Source organism: Lepidothrix coronata, unplaced genomic scaffold (assembly GCF_001604755.1).
Source record: "Lepidothrix coronata isolate B3197 unplaced genomic scaffold, Lepidothrix_coronata-1.0 Scaffold114, whole genome shotgun sequence".
NCBI lineage: Eukaryota > Metazoa > Chordata > Aves > Passeriformes > Pipridae > Lepidothrix > Lepidothrix coronata.
This window is the reverse complement of record NW_016690294.1, coordinates 690,903-711,619: the sequence shown is the minus strand read 5'-3', so window position 1 is coordinate 711,619 and position 20,717 is coordinate 690,903. Positions and strand designations below refer to the sequence as shown.

At 37.5% G+C, this 20,717-nt stretch overlaps 1 protein-coding gene across 13 annotated transcripts in view; it reads left to right on the top strand.

Annotated features, from left to right (window-relative positions):
* The window catches only part of FUBP1 (far upstream element binding protein 1), a 33,306-nt gene that overhangs the window by 2,978 nt on the left and 9,611 nt on the right, over positions 1–20,717 (top strand). The window contains exons 3-22 of one of the 13 annotated variants that reach the window (XR_001876372.1): positions 206–244; positions 564–603; positions 1,357–1,406; positions 1,499–1,570; positions 1,838–1,895; positions 2,936–3,098; positions 3,178–3,276; positions 3,360–3,461; positions 4,117–4,219; positions 4,304–4,404; positions 4,995–5,136; positions 6,301–6,461; positions 7,056–7,210; positions 7,296–7,375; positions 10,145–10,273; positions 10,904–10,978; positions 15,080–15,225; positions 16,767–16,859; positions 17,738–17,785; positions 18,712–20,350. Coding sequence is in view for 5 of the 13 variants with exons in the window: in XM_017824873.1 (XP_017680362.1) it covers positions 206–244; positions 564–603; positions 1,357–1,406; positions 1,499–1,570; positions 1,838–1,895; positions 2,936–3,098; positions 3,178–3,276; positions 3,360–3,461; positions 4,117–4,219; positions 4,304–4,404; positions 4,995–5,136; positions 6,301–6,461; positions 7,056–7,210; positions 7,296–7,375; positions 10,145–10,273; positions 10,904–10,978; positions 15,080–15,225; positions 15,611–15,619 (1,724 nt within the window). In the remaining 8 variants the exon portion in view is untranslated. Of the gene's footprint in view, positions 1–205; positions 245–563; positions 604–1,356; positions 1,407–1,498; positions 1,571–1,837; positions 1,896–2,935; positions 3,099–3,177; positions 3,277–3,359; positions 3,462–4,116; positions 4,220–4,303; positions 4,405–4,994; positions 5,137–6,300; positions 6,462–7,055; positions 7,211–7,295; positions 7,376–10,144; positions 10,274–10,903; positions 10,979–15,079; positions 15,226–15,610; positions 20,351–20,717 lie in introns of those variants that run through there. The other 12 variants (XR_001876367.1, XR_001876371.1, XR_001876365.1 and 9 more) reach the window with 12 other exon arrangements.

Genomic DNA, 20,717 nt, shown 5'->3' with positions numbered 1-20,717 from the left:
ATACTAACCAAGTGCTGAGTGCTCCTGAGATTCTTTCTTTTATTCAGATGATCAGCTCCCTGAAATTGGAGGAAAAAAAAGAAAGAAAGAAAAAAAAAAAAGGAAAGGGGGCTAAATACACTGGAAATTTACAATTCACACTAAAACGTTTAAACACTTCTTGAATTCCTTGGCAAAAAAAATTTAAAAAATCTTAATTTTGCAGATCAACCAGATGCTAAGAAAGTTGCTCCTCAGAACGACTGTAAGTAATTTTTATTTTGTTGTCAAAAAACCCTAAACAAGTGTAACATTGTCAGAACAGGAGTTTGAAAGTGTTCTGGTAGGTGATACTTGAATAAGTAAGAACAAAAGAATGGCTGGGGGGTTATGTCTTATTTTGCAAAGCCAGTCTGCTTTGTAAAACTGGCAGTGGTGTCAGTTTTAGCAACAGTTAATGTTTAAATTTGTTTTTAAACCTGTTGATAAGAATTCTTAAAAGTGAACTCGGACAAAATATTGATTAGCTTAGTTGTAAACTACACCACTTGTTTGAATTTAATTTGAACAATATTTGTTTATAGCTTTTGGAAATCAGCTACCACCGATGCATCAGCAACAAAGGTAAGAGTTGCACTGCATCTTATCTAGAGTTCTTGTTTTTACTGGAATAAAGCAATTTCGAGATTTTTTTCTGAAAAAGTGATACCAACTCTGTGACCTGTTGAAATTTAGCTTCAGCAAGTCCTAAGTCAGACACTCCAAATGCACCTACATTGCTGTTTCTCTCTGTTCACAGCCTAGGCTGTGTATCAAGCTTAAGAAAAGGAAAACGTGTTGCTGGTTTTTGCTACTTGAACCACAAGTAGCATGACTGGAAGTTGGAATCCGAAGGGAAAGGGGGGGGACACAATCTTGTAAACAAAAAGGAAGGTTGATGGACTCAGAAACAATAAAACATTCTAACCTTACACAGAGGATTACTCAGCTACAACTTAGTGGTTTTCTCCACTCCTTTCTTGCCCGAACCACATCCCACTATTATTCTTATGGTTTGGCTGGGTTTGGTAGATGAGATGCTGACATTTTCAGCATACTGCAGTGGATATGCAGATGAAACTTGAAATGCTCCAGTGGCCTTTTCTGTACCACAATAAAGGGATTGGGTTGATTTGTGTTACACTTGAACTTTTGTGTTGCTTCTGTATATTGTCGGCTTAGGCAGAACTGTGCTTTTAGAATGACTTCTAAAGCTGATGGGAGGGTAAAGGTGGGGGCAAAAGCTTTCTTAAGAGTAATGGGAAGGTATATATATAAAAATGCAATGCCACTTTGGTCTCTGGATGGTCATTGTCTTCTGTTTAACATTCTCTGTAGGTCTGTGATGACAGAGGAATACAAAGTTCCAGATGGGATGGTTGGATTCAGTAAGTAGTATGAATGTGGTCCTGTAGTATGATGCAGGATGTTAGCAGATGCTGTTAATACAAGTAATCTTTCTGTATTTTCTTTCTTCAAGTAATTGGCAGAGGTGGAGAGCAGATCTCACGCATACAGCAAGAGTCTGGCTGTAAAATACAGATTGCCCCTGGTAACTATTTGTGGGTTTTTTTAATTGGTTTATTTGGGGGGTGGGATGGTAGAAAGTTCAGAAGACTTCTCATTGCTTCTAAGTGCCTCAACCTTCATTTAAGGTACACTTTAATTGTTTGTTGTAGTTGTGACTATCATGGTCTAAAGCATATGGGATACACTGATTATTCTGCTTCATTGACGTTCCAGTAGTTTGCATGTTATGATTAATTTCATAATCTTTTTCTGACTTTACTGACAAGTTGGTTTTATTTAATGACTGCAGATAGTGGAGGCCTGCCTGAAAGATCATGTATGCTAACTGGAACACCAGAGTCTGTTCAGTAAGTAAAACAAATTCTGTGTGTGCATGTTAGGTTGTGAAATACTCTTAATTTTTTAGATCAGAATGTAATACCTATATAGTATATGTTTTTCCTCTACTGAAGAAGCAGTTTGATGACAATTAAATGTATACAGGAGAAAAAAGGCCCTTGACCTGTGATCAAATTTCCCAGCATACTTGGAATTTTAGGACAAAAAGAATGGAACTTCAGCTTGAATTCAAGTCCAGATCTTGTCGTAGATAATAATTGCATAACCGTGCACTGATTTCAGCTTGAGAATGAAACGTGTGGATATATATTAAAAAGAAATATATGCTGAAAAGAAGCTTGAAGACCAACTTATAGTGGCTTTGCTAGGAAAGATCTGAAGTGTAGTGGTATAATGGTATTACCTTATTTATGTTAGCTGCTGCCACTTCATGTTTCCAGACAGGGCCTGCAGCTACATGTTTTCCTTTGGGAAAGTAGGTGTCATCCTCCTTTTAAGTCTCAGCCAGGCACCCTGCCATTCATGAAGTCATTTCCTTTATGGGAATTTTCTTTGTAATTGTAATTTATTCTGCTCACATATTAAAGGGAAGAGTTCTTAACTGATGTTAGTAAAATCATGATTACAGTCCTCTGATGGCAGCTGACTTACACATGTGGTGAATATATACTTGCTTTTGTCCACTCTTGTGATGGTTCCAAGTACAAATGTCCTTACCTGGCATGCAGCAGCTTTTTTTCAGAGTTAAGCTTTGATCAGTGTAACTGTATTCAGGGGTGATGGTCATGTTTGAAGAGGAAACTTAGCTGAGCTAGTCTGGTAAAGAACCACCTTTTGCATTCTCATATTGGGGTGGTTTTGTTAGCTTGCAGTTAGTTCTTAAGTTACTGCTGCAGATTTATTGAGTTTGCCTCGTATTTCTTAGTGTTAGTAAGCACATTTTTTTGACAGAAACTTCTCAGATTAAAAGAATTTCCAAGGAGAGTAGGTGTGGGCAAGTGATACTTGCAGGAATAAGTTATTTATAAGTATGGGTTTTCTTTCACAGATCAGCAAAAAGATTACTTGATCAGATAGTTGAAAAGGGAAGACCTGCACCTGGCTTTCATCATGGTGATGGACCTGGAAATGCAGTCCAAGAAATTATGATTCCAGCAAGTAAAGCAGGATTAGTTATTGGGAAAGGTGGAGAGACGATTAAACAGTTACAGGTATATATGTATCTTTCTTTAAATATGATGGTGTGGAATCTGGATTTGAGTGGGTATTGACCTCCCTTTTATCAAATAGGAGCGGGCAGGTGTCAAAATGGTCATGATTCAAGATGGGCCACAGAACACTGGTGCAGACAAGCCCCTTAGGATAACTGGAGACCCTTACAAAGTTCAAGTAAGGAGTCCTTCCCAATTCAGAGCATTTTTAAATCCATTCTGGTGTTGCAGTACCTAAATGAACTTTCCTTCTTCTTCTAGCAAGCCAAGGAAATGGTGCTGGAGTTAATCCGTGATCAAGGTGGCTTTAGAGAGGTGCGCAACGAATATGGGTCGAGAATAGGAGGAAATGAAGGGATAGACGTAAGCATGGTTGAAAAACTTGTTCACTGTATTTTGAGATGTTAACTTTCAAATGTTAAGCTGGGTAATACTGCTGAAAGCTCTTAATCAGATTTCTAAAGTGGTGGTGGCGTGTAAGTATGACTGGATCATTGCTGAAGTTATGGCACGACCTGGTGTGCAGCGTTCGCTTCACACTGCCAGCTGCTCTGAACAGTTTCAGCTGGAGCTTGTCAAATAAGCAAGTCAGTTTTATGGCCAAGTATAGAACCCTATAATGTTACCAAAATTGGAGTTTGGCCTTTATGGAAAGATATTTAAGTTCACCTGTTATGCAAGTCACAAGCTAATAAGAAGAGGCTTAACATTTCATTTGCTGGAATCTGCATTTTAGACACCTTATAACTCTTTCTTTTTAATTATTCTGAGAAGCATAATATCCCCTGCAGTTGCTACCACTGTGAGAACTTGTAGTGCATAAGATTGCTTTCTTTTTTAAACTGTAGTCCAGCATTTGCTAGACTTGTGACTATTAAAAAATGGACAGTTGAAAAAGCCTGAAGTGGCTTAAGTCTTGCCCTGGTTTACTCTTCTACTTTGTAACCCTTTCGTTCTGTGATTTTGGTAGGAATATCTGCATCAACAACATCTTGCTTTGTTTTGGTTTTTTCTTAAGGTTCCAATACCACGATTTGCTGTAGGTATTGTAATTGGAAGAAATGGAGAGATGATAAAAAAGATCCAGAATGATGCCGGTGTTAGGATCCAGTTTAAGCCAGGTTTGTGACACGTTCTTGAATTTCTGTGAATTGACTGTAAATTTATTGGATTGCATATACTGGAATAGTTCCTTTTTATTCCAGATGATGGAACAACTCCAGATAGAATAGCCCAGATCACAGGGCCTCCTGACAGATGTCAGCATGCTGCAGAAATTATTACGGATCTCCTTCGCAGTGTTCAGGTTGGGTAATGTTATTTCAAATTTCAAATCTCATGCCCACCTTTTGGAAAGGCCTAAACTTTTCAGAAAGTGTGTGTAACTAAAGCAAATAGTTTAATGATGCCATTTGAATCTGCTTCAAAGTTTGGTCTGGAATAGGAATGTTTGCTTTTACAGTTACAGTTTTGCAAGTGATAAGACTGATTCAAGGTCATGGCAGTTCTTGATGTGGTTGGTTTTAGAGCTGCTGCTTCTGTTATATTGTGTTAAGAGCTAACATGCTGTTACTTTGGGTTGTAGTTGGTGTTCAAGCATTTAAACCATCTTGTATTCTTAGATGAGCCCTACTGCTGCATTTACAGAAGGCAGACAAAAATTCCATCTTTGTGCATATGAAACTCTCTACTTGCTTTGATCTGCTCTGATCTTTCACATGCAGAGTTGTACAGAGCGTCTTTTAAAATGTAATTTAGGTCTTCCAAAAAAAGATACTACTTCAACTATCAAAACTATCTGAGTAGTGAATCAGTTTTTTCTTTAGAAATGATGTGATGTAACCTGTTGGCATTACTTGTTCTAGAACTTGCTCATTTCTTGCTGCTCTTTTTTAGGCTGGTAACCCTGGTGGCCCAGGACCTGGTGGTCGAGGAAGGGGTAGAGGCCAAGGCAACTGGAACATGGGGCCTCCTGGTGGATTACAGGAATTCAATTTTATTGTCCCTACTGGCAAAACTGGATTAATCATTGGCAAAGGCAATATACCTTATTTATGTGTATATGTTATTAAAAAACCAGTCAGCTTTTCTATTTGTACAAATGCCATACTACAGAGATGTGTCAAGTGTGTGTAGATAATTTACACTAGAGCAAAACAGTGCTGTTAAATCATAATACTCTTCAAATTTTCCTCACCAAAACATAGCCCAGTACTTTGAAAGTCAAGAGGCAATCAGTTTATTGAATTTATCAAACCCTTTTTTGAAGTAACAAGTACAGGCTTACATTGATAGCATTTGGTAGTTTCTTAGGTGATGTATCTTATAATTACCTTGTGTTTGATACTGCATGATAAGCCAAGTGTTCCTGAATCTGACTTGCTCCTAAAGCTAGTTTTCACACATTTCAGTGAAAATCTTTTACAGTGAAACCCTGTAGCAATTTCTTCTGTGTTCATTAAAATAATCCTTGAATTTAATTTTAAAAATAATTTACCGTATGCTTCAAAAGGAAACACTTGAGTTCATTTTAATCTCTTGTTCATACTGTGTTTTCCAGACACAGCAAATAGACTGACATAGATTGTTCTTGACCTGGAAGGTTGATTTTTTTATTATTATTATTATTATTTTTAATTTTAAATGCCAAATTACCCTTGTTTTGAAAATGTTGTGTATACAAAGGGTACATAAAACATGTCTGGATCATGTAAGAGGAGGAGCCAGTTTAGGGAATTTAACTTTCTGCTTTTAGTGCACTGCAAAAATTGTGGACTTCACCATCTGGTCTTCTGCATTTTTTGTCATCTGTGCTTCCTCACTGCTTTGTAGGGAGTTTAGGTTTGAAGTTTGCCTTTGCTGATAACTGGTGTGTTGGTTGTTATTCATGTCTAATCTTACACGTTTACATGAATGAAGAAAACAGATAACATTGTAGGAATTCTTTGCTGTTGTTTCTGAGTAACATTGTTGTGGTCTTTATTTAAAAATACAATTTATTGCTCCTAGTTTATTGCAATCAAAGCCCTGTACTACACTGAAGAGGCTTTTCAAAATTGTTAGAATGTTCTTGTACAGTTTGTAAGAATAGGCACCTTGTCACTTCTTTGTCTTCAGCTTCCATGCACTTTACTTTCTCTCATTTTTAAATCATTATTTTCTGCTTTAATGCAGATCATAAAAACTGTATGTTGCATTGCAGGTGGTGAAACTATTAAAAGTATAAGCCAGCAGTCTGGTGCTAGAATAGAACTTCAAAGAAACCCTCCACCTAATGCAGATCCAAACATGAAGATGTTTACTATCCGAGGAACACCCCAGCAAATAGATTATGCACGACAACTTATAGAAGAAAAGATTGGAGTGAGTGTTTAACTGGTTTTTGGTTTCCTTCATGGCTCCTTCATGGACACTTTTCTTCCCTTTCTCTAAGATACCAGTGGTATTCTTAAAGCCACTAAATTGTGTTTAGTTTCAGTCTCAGTATGTTTAAGTAAAGTTTTAATCCAAGTTTACACCTTCAGTTTTATTGCACTTTTGTTTGCATTTAGTCAAATTTACTGGTGGCTTTTTGTACCTGATATTACAAACTGGTTTAATTAGCAGGATTAGGTGTATTGGTTTGTTTTAAAACTGGTAGTCTCGTATTAGTCTGGGAGGGGTTTAAGACAACCTATGGAAAAATCCATCTTTTATTTGTAAAATTCTTTACTTCCTCAAGAAAACTGAAAGAAATGCAACTTTTTAGTTATTATTGCCACAGCTGCTTTTAAGTGTTCTCTTTAACTAGCCCTAAGTCTAATTAATCTTTAAATTGCCTGTTTTCAGCAGGATTGCTATTTAACAGCAGTCAAATCTTTTGGACTGTATTCTTAGTGTTCAGATAAATGCTTCTAAACTGCTGAAAAATGGAGAACCTCAAGGTTTATTTTCATCTCTGTGCTGTTCTTGTTACAGGGTCCAGTGAATCCATTGGGCCCACCCGTTCCCCATGGACCTCATGGTGTTGTTCCTGGCCCACATGGACCTCCTGGCCCACCAGGTCCTGGTGCTCCCATGGGACCATATAATCCAGCTCCTTATAACCCAGGGCCTCCTGGCCCTGCCCCTCAGTAAGTCCTGCTCCAGCCACCTTCCTTCTTGCAGGGTGACCCTGGCTCTGGCTCTCCCTGATGTGTGTGCCTTCATCTTTTCCAGTGGTCCTCCAGCTCCATATGCTCCACAAGGATGGGGAAATGCTTATCCACACTGGCAGCCACCAAACCCACCTGATCCAGGTAAGGAATGTCACAGCTGCACTGCAGGGTGGGTATCCTGGAAATACAGCCCTTCTGTCCTTCCAAGTGTCACTGCACAGCTCACTTGTGTCACATGGTAAATCTGAGCAGCTCCTCTCTCAGGCTTTGCTTTACTGTTTGTCACTCTACCTGCGTTTTACACTTTCCACATGTTGCTTGTGAGATGTTGAAATTTGTTAGAGTTGGAATATGCTTTTTTTTACAAATGTTATTGATGCTGCATCCCTGTTTATGATACTTTTTGCAAGAGTCTTGGTTCACTGGTTTTGTGCAGTTCAGTTTTCTTACAGTTCGTGTTTTTCCACTGAGAATGTGTTTTCTTTCTCTAATGGTAAATGACTTTGTATTTTATTTTACACAATCTCCCTGATCTGTCTTTGCATAGTTTATGCTCTATTATGTTTTAGCTTTTGTTGATCTATGAGGATTTCTTCTCAGACTCTTGATACAGGTGTATTTTGTTGAGTCCCTGTTGAACTGCTGTTAATACAGTAAAACTAGTCAGGGTTGTGTATTTTGAACTCTTGCTTATAATAGTTCTGTATTTTCTTCTGAAACCCATCAATGTAGAATTTATTTCTTCTATTTCTGATTATCTTTGTCAAGACTGGGAGTTTTTACTGAATTATAACTTCCCAAAGTTGTAGTATCCTGCTTTTCTTAAAGTTTACATCCTTTGGTTGGAGTAGAGCATGTGGGGGAACGGAACTGCAGCCACAGAAGGCATGGTAAGGTAGATGCTTGAGTCTGTTGTACCTCATTTGTTTGAGGTGGAACTTCCTCAGAACTTGAGCCAAAAGACCTCAATTTCATTTTTGTTATAAATGGAATCAGTATTTTTGGATAAGCCACTGTTCCTGACACAGGTTCCATTAGTGGAAAAGGGGAGGATGTCTGTCACATACTGTGTCCTTTCAAAGAACTATCTCTGGCTTTACTTACCAAGCTTTTGCAAAAGGTAGCTCTGCATGCATTCAGTTAGTATTTAAAAATGCCTATTGTCATTATTTAAATGTAGAATGATTCAAAGTGACTTAAAGTCTCAGCATACCAAAAGTGTCATTTAATGCAAAACCACTGCTAAAATCTTAGACTGTTTTGAATCACATTTTCGATTTTTTATGAAGTAATTTATCTAGATGTGTAAGAAAAAATGGCAAATACTCTCTTAATGTCACCTTGATGATTTTGTAACCGTTTTTTTTTTATAAATACTCATCTTAAAAAAATCTAATGAAGTTTTCCTATGTGCAGTTGAAGTTGGTGTTTCTTTTGATATGTATTTTTTGGATGAATTTTCTACAGTTTTCACTTAGTTGCTCATTTCAGTGTAACAAATGGGTTGTTCTAGTATTTTTTTCAGAGGTGCTTTCTCCAGAGCCATGCTTGTCACGTGAAAGTGGAGCTAGTTACTACAGTCAGATTTCTTTGGAAATTTAATGAATCCTGCTCTTTTGTTCTCCCACTGTAGAGGGGAAGGAGGGGGGGAGTCGAGCAATGGCTTATTTGATATTTGCAGGTAACCTTAGAATATAGTACATGTTAGTTTAAATCCACTGTTGTTGATGCAAGCAGTGTAATTTAAAAAGGAAATAGTGTGTTAACATTTTTTTCTGTATGCTGATACTACTGTGTGCATTTGAAGTGGCTACATCTGACTTTTGTCACAGTATTTCATTTAACATTAATTTTATTGTTGTGATTTCTTCTTGAATGCCTTTTTCAAGGGATTTCTTCTTTTCCATTACTCGCTGCCTTACCTATTTTGTGTTTGGGGAGGATTATATTTCCATTCTCATATATAGTTACTCTAAAATATCAGTTATATCCATATCCTTATGTGAAATTCTCTCCTCATTTGGCTGCATTTATTTGCAGAAATAAGTACTCTTTGTGAATGCAAGTACTGTATGCAAAGATATGATGGTTGGGTAAAACATTATGTTCTCTAATAGTAGATTTTCAGGTGTTGTGGGTTACCAGTCTGGTAATGTAATCAATCTGTGATTCAGCAAGAATAAGCCATTCCTAAAGGATAAATGTGAAAAACAGAGAAACAAAACTCTAGGAAACAGCATCATTGGCCTACCTAGATGTAGATAAAAATAAGGAACCATGGGAATAGCTGCAGAAGGTGCAGATGTCGCTATTATTTATTATACTAAAAGCTGTAAGTAAATAGTGATGCTTAATAGCCATGTGTGGGGATTTAGATTCTTAACATGCTGATTGTTTCTGTGTTTGACTGTGACCTTAAAGTTGAACTGCCATGCATTGCAAATACCCAGTAAGCTTTGTATTCTTCTGTTTCAGAAATATGTTTTTGGCATGCCTCCTGCACCGGTGCCAGTGTCATTAGCGTGAGGTTATAACCAAAGTAAAACCACTGAAATTGTTTGGTGCTAGAATGATTCATTGCTGATTAACATGACTGTTTAATTAAACTTGCCAAGTCTGTTTCTGCTTATCCCATTGAAAAAGTAATGAATGGCATTGTAGTAGTAAGGGTTCTAAAATAATTTTATCTCGCCAGCCCTATGAAAGTACACTTTGTACAGTTCACTGTTCTGAAACCCGAGCAAAAGTTTGTGCTAGAAAGAAAAAATACTTTAAAGATGTACATGGTTATTTTGTTTAGATGGATTTTTCCTTGGAGGAAAATAAGAGTGTGTAGGACAGAATTAATTGAGGGCAGCATTCTGTTCATATTAGTTCTACTTGATAAATGTTTCTGTTCTGTTTCCATAGGTAAGCCAGGAACAGATCCCAATTCAGCAGCATGGGCAGCTTATTATGCTCACTATTACCAGCAGCAAGCACAGCCACCTCCTGCAGCCCCTCCTGGTGGACCAGCTACCACCCAAACCAATGGCCAAGGTAGTTGTTCAGTCAGATGGACACATTTCTCATTGCTGCAGCTCTGAATGCCCAGTTATTTTTTACTCTTGTCTTCGTACATTCGGTCAATTTATTTAAGTAGCTGTTTTTCTTTGAAAACTATTGCTTACAGCCTTCAGCAGTGCTTCTCTTAATTTCAGCAGTAGTAAGGGTAATGTATTTGTTTTGCAATGTGCTCCAAAGACAATTTTGCCACATCTTGGGCTGACTTAATGACTACACAGAGCAGTCAGTCATAACTAAAAATTATTGTCATTTACTTAAATAGTTGCATCACTTCCATTGGGTTTAGGACAATTACAGTTGTGGTATTTAGTTGTGTTATTATAACTTATGCCTGGATGAGGCTTACCACTTGAATTTGGATAGTATTTTGTGTTGTGAGTGATGTACACTTCCTGAATCTTGAAAACATGCGAGCATTTTAAACATTTCTTTGTGGTATCTTTTGCTAATACTTTATACTTGTAGTAGCTTCTACCACAAAGGTTTGTAGCATCAGATTTGAGTGCTGTCATCTGGGATTATTCCTGAAAATTTCAGTTGATGATTTGTCTGTATGAAGCAAACCTCAGTAGTTTTAGTTTAACTGGTTTTAATGTAATTCAGGAGATCAGCCAAATCCAGCACCAGCAGGGCAAGTTGACTATACCAAGGCCTGGGAGGAGTACTACAAAAAAATGGGTAAGTGTGCAGGGGTTTTTTTCTGTTGTTGCTTAGTGGAATGTTTTAGGAGGCTTGCTTGCTTTTTTACCACAAAAAAAATTGAAATGCACAATCCCCATGTCTTCTGAAGTGTACACTGTTGAAGGCCCTGCTGAAAAACAGACTCAACTTTCGTGTTGTGTTTAAGGCAGTTATTGGCACTAATGGTGGTAATGGCTTCACAAAAATACTTCATACATACTGAGATGTCTGTATTTAATCCTTGGGAAACAACATCTTTTAAATGCCTCAATCTGACTGTTTTAAAGTATAGTTTCTAAGTTTTGGAGTTGAACTTTGATCTGCTTTATGAAGCTGTTTTTTCTTGTTTAGCAGCTGTTTCCTAATGCTCTTCAGATTACCTGTGATTTTTCTTTTTCCTTGTAACTTGCTTTCTGTGTTCCAGGTTACAAAACCATCATGATTAGCTTTCATTTATATCTAGTGCTTTTTTTGTAAATAGCATTAGCTTTGCAGCACTTTAGAGCTGCATTTAAGCTGCAGGTTATATGTTGTTGTTAAGTTTTTTCCCTCAAGTATTTTGCTTGAGTTGACTTACCAAAATGCAATTAAATTGCTAGTGCAGTTGATAATTTGCATTTAGATTTAATACCATGCTTAATTCCTCTTAACAACCTTCTACCATGTTCATCTTGAATTATTTGCCAAGACGTAGCTGTATCTTTATTTTGACATGGCAGAATTGGTGAAGCAGAAAATGTATATAATAATTATTTACTTCAAGAACTGTGGATCAGACCAAGAAAATGCCAGCAGAACTCCCAGACACTAGATCTCTAAGATGTGATAGGCCTTTCCATTTTCCTTCTTCCTGGTTCAGTTAACTATTTGACTATTTTGACTTTATTGTTCTGTCAGTTGAGGTCACATTCTTAAATGCAAAGTTGTGGGTGTTTTTCATAGTCTTTTTAAAAATAATGTAATTTGTTGGCAGGGGCTCCACAATCTTTCTAATTTGCTGTCTCTGGAAAGCAAAGTCTGGGTTGCACTGGTCTTGCATTTGCTCTGATTAAATCATAACTAGTCAGAAGGTGTTGGGATAGTTTCTGGGAGCAATTCCAAAAAGGAGTGTAATCCAAAAAAAAAGTTATGAGATAAAAATAGTTGCACTTAAAATGCAAAATTTAGAAAATGCCAATACAATCAAATAAGAGGAAAAATAACATCAGAACAAGGGCAGTTCTGATGTTAATTTCTTTTTCTAGTTTGGATTGAGTTCTTGGCCTGAAGGAGAGCTCTTGATGTCTGGGGTTGTGTAACTTGACTGTGCAAATCATGAGAACTTTTGGCTTCAGAATCTTGGTAGGGTAGATACCATTTCTCTTAAGATCCACTTAGGAAAGAGGAATTCAGCTTGAGCTGTTTGATCCTAAATGGTACTACAATAATATTAAGTAGTAAAAGATCTGATGAACAGGAAGGCTGTCCCAGCAGCAGGTTCATGTGGTCTCTGAGCTCTCAGTGCTGTACATGGATCTTGTAGATGACCCAGACTATTTGCTTTGTACCCTACTTCATAAATCAAGAAAATGTCTTTTAAATCTCCCTTTAGCATTGCCTGGTAACAAGACAATAATTTAGCTTTCAAAGACATAAAGATGCTGTTACCTTGAGTTGGAGACATGGTATTTTTATTTTTCCATAGAAAATCTGGAATAAAGATTGTGTAACTGGGCCATAAAAATCTCTCAAGAATAACTGTTCCTTCTAAACATGAAGTCATGTTTTAGTAAATTATTTACATGTCTCCATTGAAATTTGTAAATTTATCATTTAAAGTCATTCCTGTATATTGTGGGCTTGACTTACATAGTTAAGGGATTCCATAATAAAATAGTGAAGCTGCTCTTAAAAGTTTCCTCATGATTGTAGCAGGAAAGAAGACACAGTTTTCTCTTGCTGGAATTTCGGTGATGTTGAGTTGTAAAATCTGGTGGCATTTCCTTTCTCAGCCTTCCTTGAAGGGGAGTTACTCTGTGTTTCTTGTGTTTCCTTTGTCTGTAAGTTTATCAGTAATTTGTTGATTTGGATATGAACAATATCCTGTTCCAGTGCAGTTCCTGCACTGAAGGGAGATTTGGACTAAGCTGCTGAGTTTCCATGTGTAGGTTCAGAAGTACTTGTACCTAAAATACCCATTTCAGAAGTACAGTTTGACATCTTTGAGTAGATGTTAAATTTGCCATATTTGATTTATTACTTGAATTTCAGTGCTGCCTTGAGATAGTTTGGTGAATGTCAGAAAATTCTTGAGTTTTAATGCACAAAAAATCCCTTTAGCTTTGACATTCAGCTGTGCTGACAATAAGTTAAATGTTACAATTATTAAATTGATAGTGAACGTGAGAAAAGGGTGTCCTGGGATAATTTGTAATCATATTAAAGATCATTTTTGTTACAATATGCACTTCTGATTAATTATTTTAAGTTGTGGTAAACTACAACTTTTAAAATGTGCTTACAGCTCTAAAGATTTGGAGAAATTTGAGATTTTCTAGGAAAACAATTGCTTTAACCTCGAAAAAGATGGATGGGTTTTTATAACTTATCTGCATTGTAAGTGGAAAAGTTATGGCAGTTGTGTAGATGGTTGGAAAATGGAAAGTTGTGTGTTGGTGGCTTCCAGGATGGTGCTTTGCCAAATGTTCACATCCTCTGCTCACACTTCATGTGTTTGAGAGGATTGGAAGTCTACACGTGTAGGGGAGTGTGAATAGCTGGCAATAAAAATAAAAATTAGATAAAAAATGGTGAAGAGAGTGGTGCTGAGTGGGGTGTATTTGATGTTTGTACAGTTAGGGAAACAGGAGGTAAAGCTGCCTGTGACAAATATTCCTTGGCAGAACAGCATGACTGAGGTCCTGAAAGGCTGGCTGTGATTTTGTTTGGGTTTTGTAATGTGCTGCAGAGTCCTGGTGTATCAGTGTGTCAGTGCTGGAGTTTTTAATCTGCCAGTTGGTTTTGTTGCAAGGATCAGTAGTTCCGAGCTGTAAGTCGGGGAGGGTGTGTGCACACTGTGTGCATGCACTGTTACTGCTGGAGGATTGGAGCTTTAGCAAAGGTTGGAAGGACAAGTTTCAGGACTTTGTTCTGTGCTGAGTAAAAATGTTTACAAAAATTATTACACTTTTTGAAAAACGTGATCTGCAGTGTCCCAGCCATTGCATGAAGGATGCCAGAATTGTGGGAGTGTATGAATTGGTGTGCGCTGAGCTTGTGAGTGCAGCCTGTAAAATCAGGCTAGATGGAGTGCAGAAAGTTTTGCCTCTTTATGTGTGTTTAAATGCTGCCATTGCTCAGATCAGCAGGCTTTAAACATTCATGAGTGTGAATCAAGAGGCAGAAAAAACTGTCCTCGTGGTTCCTCAATTTGACTTTACATGGGAATAGCGCTGGTGAGGCCACAGCTCGAGTGCTGTGTCCAGTTCTGAGCCCTCAGCTCAGGAAGGACATTGAGGTCCTGGAGCAGGTCCAAAGAAGAGCAACGAGGCTGGGGAAGGGACTGGAGCACAAGTGCTGTGAGGAGAGGCTGAGGGAGCTGGGGGTGTTCAGCCTGGAGAAGAGGAGGCTCAGGGGAGACCTCCTCACTCTCTGCAACTCCCTGACAGGAGGGGGGAGCCAGGGGGGAGTTGGTCTCTTCTCCCAGGCAATGATCAGCAAGACAAGAGGGCTGGGTCTTCAGGTGTGCCAGGGGAGGTTTAGGTTGGATATTAGAATTTCTTTCCAGAGAGGGTGCTCAGCCATTGGAATGGGCTGCCCAGGGAAGTGGTGGATTCTCCGTCCCTGGAGGTTTTTAAGAAGGGACTGGATGTGGCATCAGTGCCATGGGCTGGGAACCACAGTGGGGTTGGATCAAGGGTTCAACTCAATGATCTCGGAGGTCCCTTCCAACCCAGCTGATTGTGGGATTCTTTGATTAAATAACAGCATGAGCTGTTAGGTCAAAAGAAAGCAGGCACAAGTTTATTCAGACTGCTTGGAGGGATATTGCTGGGTGAGCTTTGCCAGGCAGTGAGATGTTGAAGTTTGCACCACCAAATGTGTGTTCAATGACTGCAGGTCAGGCAGTTCCTGCCCCCGCCGGGGCTCCTCCGGGCGGGCAGCCGGATTACAGCGCGGCGTGGGCCGAGTACTACAGGCAGCAGGCAGCTTACTACGCCCAGACCAGTCCCCAGGGGATGCCCCAGCACCCTCCAGCGCCACAGGTACAGTGCTCAAGTGTTTTCTGCCTGGCTTCTGTTTCAGTGGTCGTAGATATTTTTTTGCATGTCTCCTGCTTTGTTACTTTTGGAGTATGCATCTTTTTTTCTAGCAAAATAGCTCTCAGAGTAATTAAGTAGATGACTTTGTTTACCTGATAACTTGAGTTTTGTATCTATCCATATGTTTGGTGATTATGTTTTGGTTTTTTTTTAAAAAAAAAAAAAAAAGAAAAACTTTCTCCTCCCAGGGTTTTGAAAACCATGCAAGAAGCCACCACCATTTACATTAACCAATTTTTCTTTCTTAAAGGCTTCACTCCTGAGTTAGCTCGATTTAAAGGATTTTCTTTAACTTTTTGTGTATCTCTTATGTATTTCTTCTGCACAGGGCCAATAATAAGAAGTGGACAATACAGTATTTGCTTCATTGTGTGGGGGAAAAAACCTTTGTTAAATGTATGGATGCAGACGCCTTGATGAAGATCTTAATTTTGGTTAAAAAAAAAATAGTGTTTTTGAAAATGTACAAAATATCTATCACTACTGATAGGAGGTAATATTTCTGTGTAGAAATGAAAAAAATGGTTTGTTTTTAGTATTAGTGTAGATGTACACATTCCAGCAAATGTATTTGCAATTATGTGGTCAATGCTTTGTGATATAAATGTACTTTTTCAATGTATACTTTATCACTTTTAAAAATGCCTGTTTTGTGCTTTACAATAAATAATATGAAACCTCCTGTGTCGGTAAGTTGGATATGTGGGTATTGCAGAACTATAGGATTGATTTGCAACGCTGAATCAAGGTACCTGTACACAAATGAGTTGGTTTTTTTTTTCCCCCCTGGTGAAACCTTGTTGAGTTTAAAAACTTGTCGTTAGCATGTTTTTCCCCTCTTGCAGAATAGTTGTAGATGGAGGATCTCTTTCATTCATTGTATTTTGCTGCCTAGCACCAGTAATCTCGATACCTTAATTTTCTTTCTATTTGATTCAAACTGCATGTGTTTAAGGTGGTGATCTTTTGGCATACTTCCATTGCATTAACAGTGAAATTTCCTTTAGACATGACCACTGTTTCAGACCTGTGCAGCTGCTATAACAGATAACTTTTGTTTTTTAACGAGTACTTCAAAACTGTTCCTGCATAACTATTTTATGGATTTTTTCAGACTAGTTATAAAACTTACTTTTAAGTGTAATGTGCTTAAGCCTTCAGTTTAAAGTAGTCCACTTCAAAATGCAGTGTAGAAAGTCAATGTGGTTTGCATAGTAGCTAGAAAAATTGCATCTGTCCTTGAAACGCTGTTTTGTTTGAGTGGTGGGAGCGGTTGAGAACTTCCTGCAGAGCAGATAACTTCTGTTTTTGTAAATATTCAAGTATTTGAATCGACTGATTATTTTTCTATATATACTTGAAACTTCTTATTGCTCTAATGCTCATACTGAAAAGCTGATTCTCTTGAAATCCTATGTTTGCTCTTTGCATCTATTAGATGACATGCACTACAGTCTGTCTTGCCATTGTCTGTTGAAGTGCAGGTTTGATCCAGCCAGTATAGAACTAGCTCTATAGGGGTGAGGAGGACTGTGCTGTGTATCATCCTTGATTGTTCCTTCAAGGAGCATTGCACTGTAAGTACATCAGAATGACAAATTGATGAACTGCAACAGTATCTTTTTGTCAATGTTCCACATAATGCAAATGCCGTACTTGTGTGACTATTATGTTGGAATACAGTGCTGATATCTTAGGAAATCATAATTGCTTCTTAATTCAGAACCATAGGTTTGCTTATATATATATATATATACATACACATAACATGAGCTTTGTGGGTAAGTATTCCTGAAACTTTTAGCAATAGCTAAAGAAAATCATGTTTCTGTTTATCTGAGTAATAGTTTTTTTCATTAGTACTCCTGAGACAGCTGTCATTCAGTGTTTTAAAGTTTGCATATCGTAACATTGAAGTCTTTGGAACCACTTGTTAGACAGAAGTTGTCTTTGTCTTCAGATAGTTTGTGGATATGTAGTGATGTAGGTATGTTTTAAATAATTCTGTAACTGTTAATTGCTTTATTTTTTTGGAACACCATGTTGTTGCTTTGAGAATAAATTTTTTTAGGGTGGCTGCACAGAGAAGTAAAAGTTAAGGCTTGAAAACTGAAGTAGTTTATTCAGGTAATCAGCAATGTATGTATTGTGCTGTAGAAATAGAAGGAATTATTTTTATCCCTTTTAAAAGTAGGAATTATGCTGGTAGCTTGCAAAAGGCTAGGACAGTATTTGCTATCTTTAGTGTAGGGCATTAAGTTTAATAGTTCAGGTATTTTGCATGGTATTTTGTAGATAACCTTACAGAATGGTGCATTTATTATGTACTAAACTGAGCAAAAATTAAATTCACTGGATTCTTTATCAGTCACAAAATGGAGGCTGTTGATTTTGATTCATTTAAGGTATAAAATCTTTATTAATTGCAAACAGTGCAATTATTTATACTTCACAGTGCCTTCCCAGACCTTCCACCTTAGGTTCTGCTGCAAAAAAGCAACAGGTAAGCACAACCTAAGGAAGTATATAAATTAATATATTTCAGTACATTAATGTTGTCCCTGTGAGATCTTTGTGGTTGTGTATTGAAAAGCAATCTGCTGCTTCCCCAAATGCATTGTTACTCACGGTTCCATTTCAGTGGAAAGTCTTAAGTTTTTAAACAACTGTTTATATTTCTAGGTAAATATGTATTTTTTCTTTTTTCTTGTTTTTTGTTTTAATTTTTAAAAAGATTATTAGATTGCAGTAATTGAACTTGATCAGAATAAGTAATTTTTGTTATTTTTCCTCAAATAGCTAATTGTTGCAATTAAAGAATCAAAACCTTTAAAATATGCAGGAATTCCTTCGGTTAGAAATGTCAACAGCCTTCACAAATGTTTTTTTATAATAGGGCACTATTCCCACTTAAACCCATCAGACCTAATGTAAAGAATATGATTCTTGTTGTTATCACTGAACTCGATAACTTGTCTTACAGTTATAGTGTGTTAGTGGAATCTTTAGATAACTTAGTTTGCTTATTCATACTTGACATGGTAGGAAAACAGATTGTGGAGTTTGAGATCAGTATGTTTTATAACTGAACAAGCATGTGCACCAATTAAATGTTAACAGTACAGCAAATACTATTTTATTGATATAGCAGTCAGTGTATCCTGTTTCTTGATACTTTAACTGAATTGCTGTATATTTTGATAGTATAAAATGTTATATGTCTTACAGATGGTCTGGTACAGGTTTTTGTTTTGAGTTTTTGTTGTTGGTTTTTCTTTTTTTTTTTTTAGCTTAACATAAAGCAGCATCTTTGGGTTTTTTTGTTCATTATTCTGTTTCTAAAATGTGCTGCTCCTCTTTCAAAAGTCCTGCTTATCTGTTACATCAAAGAAAAATATTCAAAAATCCTGCCTTCATTTTCACACACAGTGCTGAAGATGCTGCAAGCACCAAATCATAGCTCATAGAATCAGGTCCTGAGATAGTTACTACCAGTAAAGAGGAATCCTTTGAGTGTATGCCATTGGTGAGCCGATGAGCATGGACCATAGAAGGGCTCCATGTGGAAGGTAAAATTGGCAAAAGCATAACAGATTTGCAATGTATCCCATACATAATGGTGTAGGGTATAATTTTTGTTCTGATCACTTTTCATTCTTTGAAGTATTCTTTGTTTGACCATAAATGTTCCATAATCTGTTACGTTTTTTTTTTTAAACTGTGATTGAATAATATAAACCATCTATTTTACTTTATATTCTTCTAAACAGCCAAGTTTAATTTTTTGAACTAAATTAATAGTTGTGCTTCAGTTTCTCAAGCCACTTAGTATTTCATCTGTAGTTTTAACATGTAACTTCATTTTTGACATGAGAAAAGGTTAGGTGTGTGTTCCATTTAGAGTTTGATACTGTGAATTTAGTGTGGGGATGAGTCATTTGTTCACTTCCTTTTTACATGGTACTTTTTTCTTCAGCTGTTACTCCTAAAATACCTTGAACAGTCTTTCAGCTGTTAATTTAGCCTGTGGGAGGAGATAGAGAAGGAGCAGACATGTGTTGGGATGTTGGGAGTGTGTGGAAGGTGGGCTGTTCTCGTGTGCAGCATTTGAGGTGTATGACTCCAGCTCTCTCACTGCTGGCCTTACAGCCACGCTGCTTTGTGCTAAGATAGTGTTTAGTTTTCACCTCTGTCTCCAAACTCGTAGTTCTTGGGAGAACAGGAGATTATTGGAGCTCTCCAATAGCCAGAGAGAGAACTGGCCTTCCTTAGAAACGCAGTGAACTTGTCCAAAAGGTGTCTGGAAATGTTCCCCACTTAGCCCAGCCCCAGCCTTTAGTGTCCCACAAATACAGTAGAATGTGAAGTGTGCAAAGCTGACAAAGCAAGCAGAATTTTCCAAGTAGGAAAAGCATTTTTGTATCGCTTCCTGCAGCCTGTACTTCATTAGGACAGAAACCAAAATATCAGGTAGATAATCTTCAGTGTAGCTTGATCATAAGCCATCTCCTTCACTTGTCCAGGCAGACAGGATCATGATTCACTTGCACAGCCTAATCTTGAGATATTGCATCTTTTTCTGGTGGTATTTTATTGGATGGTAGAAACTGTTTCTCCCCTGTTCTCTTCCAGAGTAATTCTTAAGTTTTCCATTGCATGCTAAAAGCTTTTTTATTTTGCTTTTTTTCTGGAAGTGGGGGGAGGAAGGGAGGACTGGGCTTTTCAGAAAGCATACAATTGCCAGGATTCCCTCTTCCCTAGTAATAGCTTGTGAAACTCTCATGTGTGCACAAATATTTCTCTTGCGTGCATGTGAAATGCCTTTTCGTCCTGAGAAAAGTGTTCTCTGCAGAAACTACCCGTGTGTAAAACGAAGATTGGCTTTAAAAGGCAACTGTGATGGGAACAGTGTCTTAGGGAGATGCAGCTTGGACTTGAGGTAAATTGAATGCTTTACAAAAATGTGGTTTTGAGCTTGCATTGACATTGTATGTAATATGGGTACACATTAACTGTATAATGGTTTTTGTATGGTTTTTCTCAATAAATGTAAACTGATGGATAATAATGGCAATGTTTTTGTCTTTTTTATGCTCCTGTCCCTGCCTCTGTTAGTGTGAAATAACAGCTTCAGAGGAAAAATACTGCAGCAAGTAGTACTTCTGTGAATGAGCATCACCCACATGAAATGAAGGAAAATCTGTTTATGTGGCTATTAGGGGAAGTACTATGTGAAAACATCAATTAGTGCAGCTCGTTACCATTTTTTCTGGAGGCAGAGAGTGAATTCCAGTAGGGAACTGGACAAAGAGCAGCAGGTTCTGCCATGGGGAAATTTCTTTCTGAAATGACTGCAGAACTTTAATTTACTGCAGCTTGCCTTGTCTTTATGTCCAGGCCTGTACACGTGTTCTTTCATTTAAAATGTGACTATT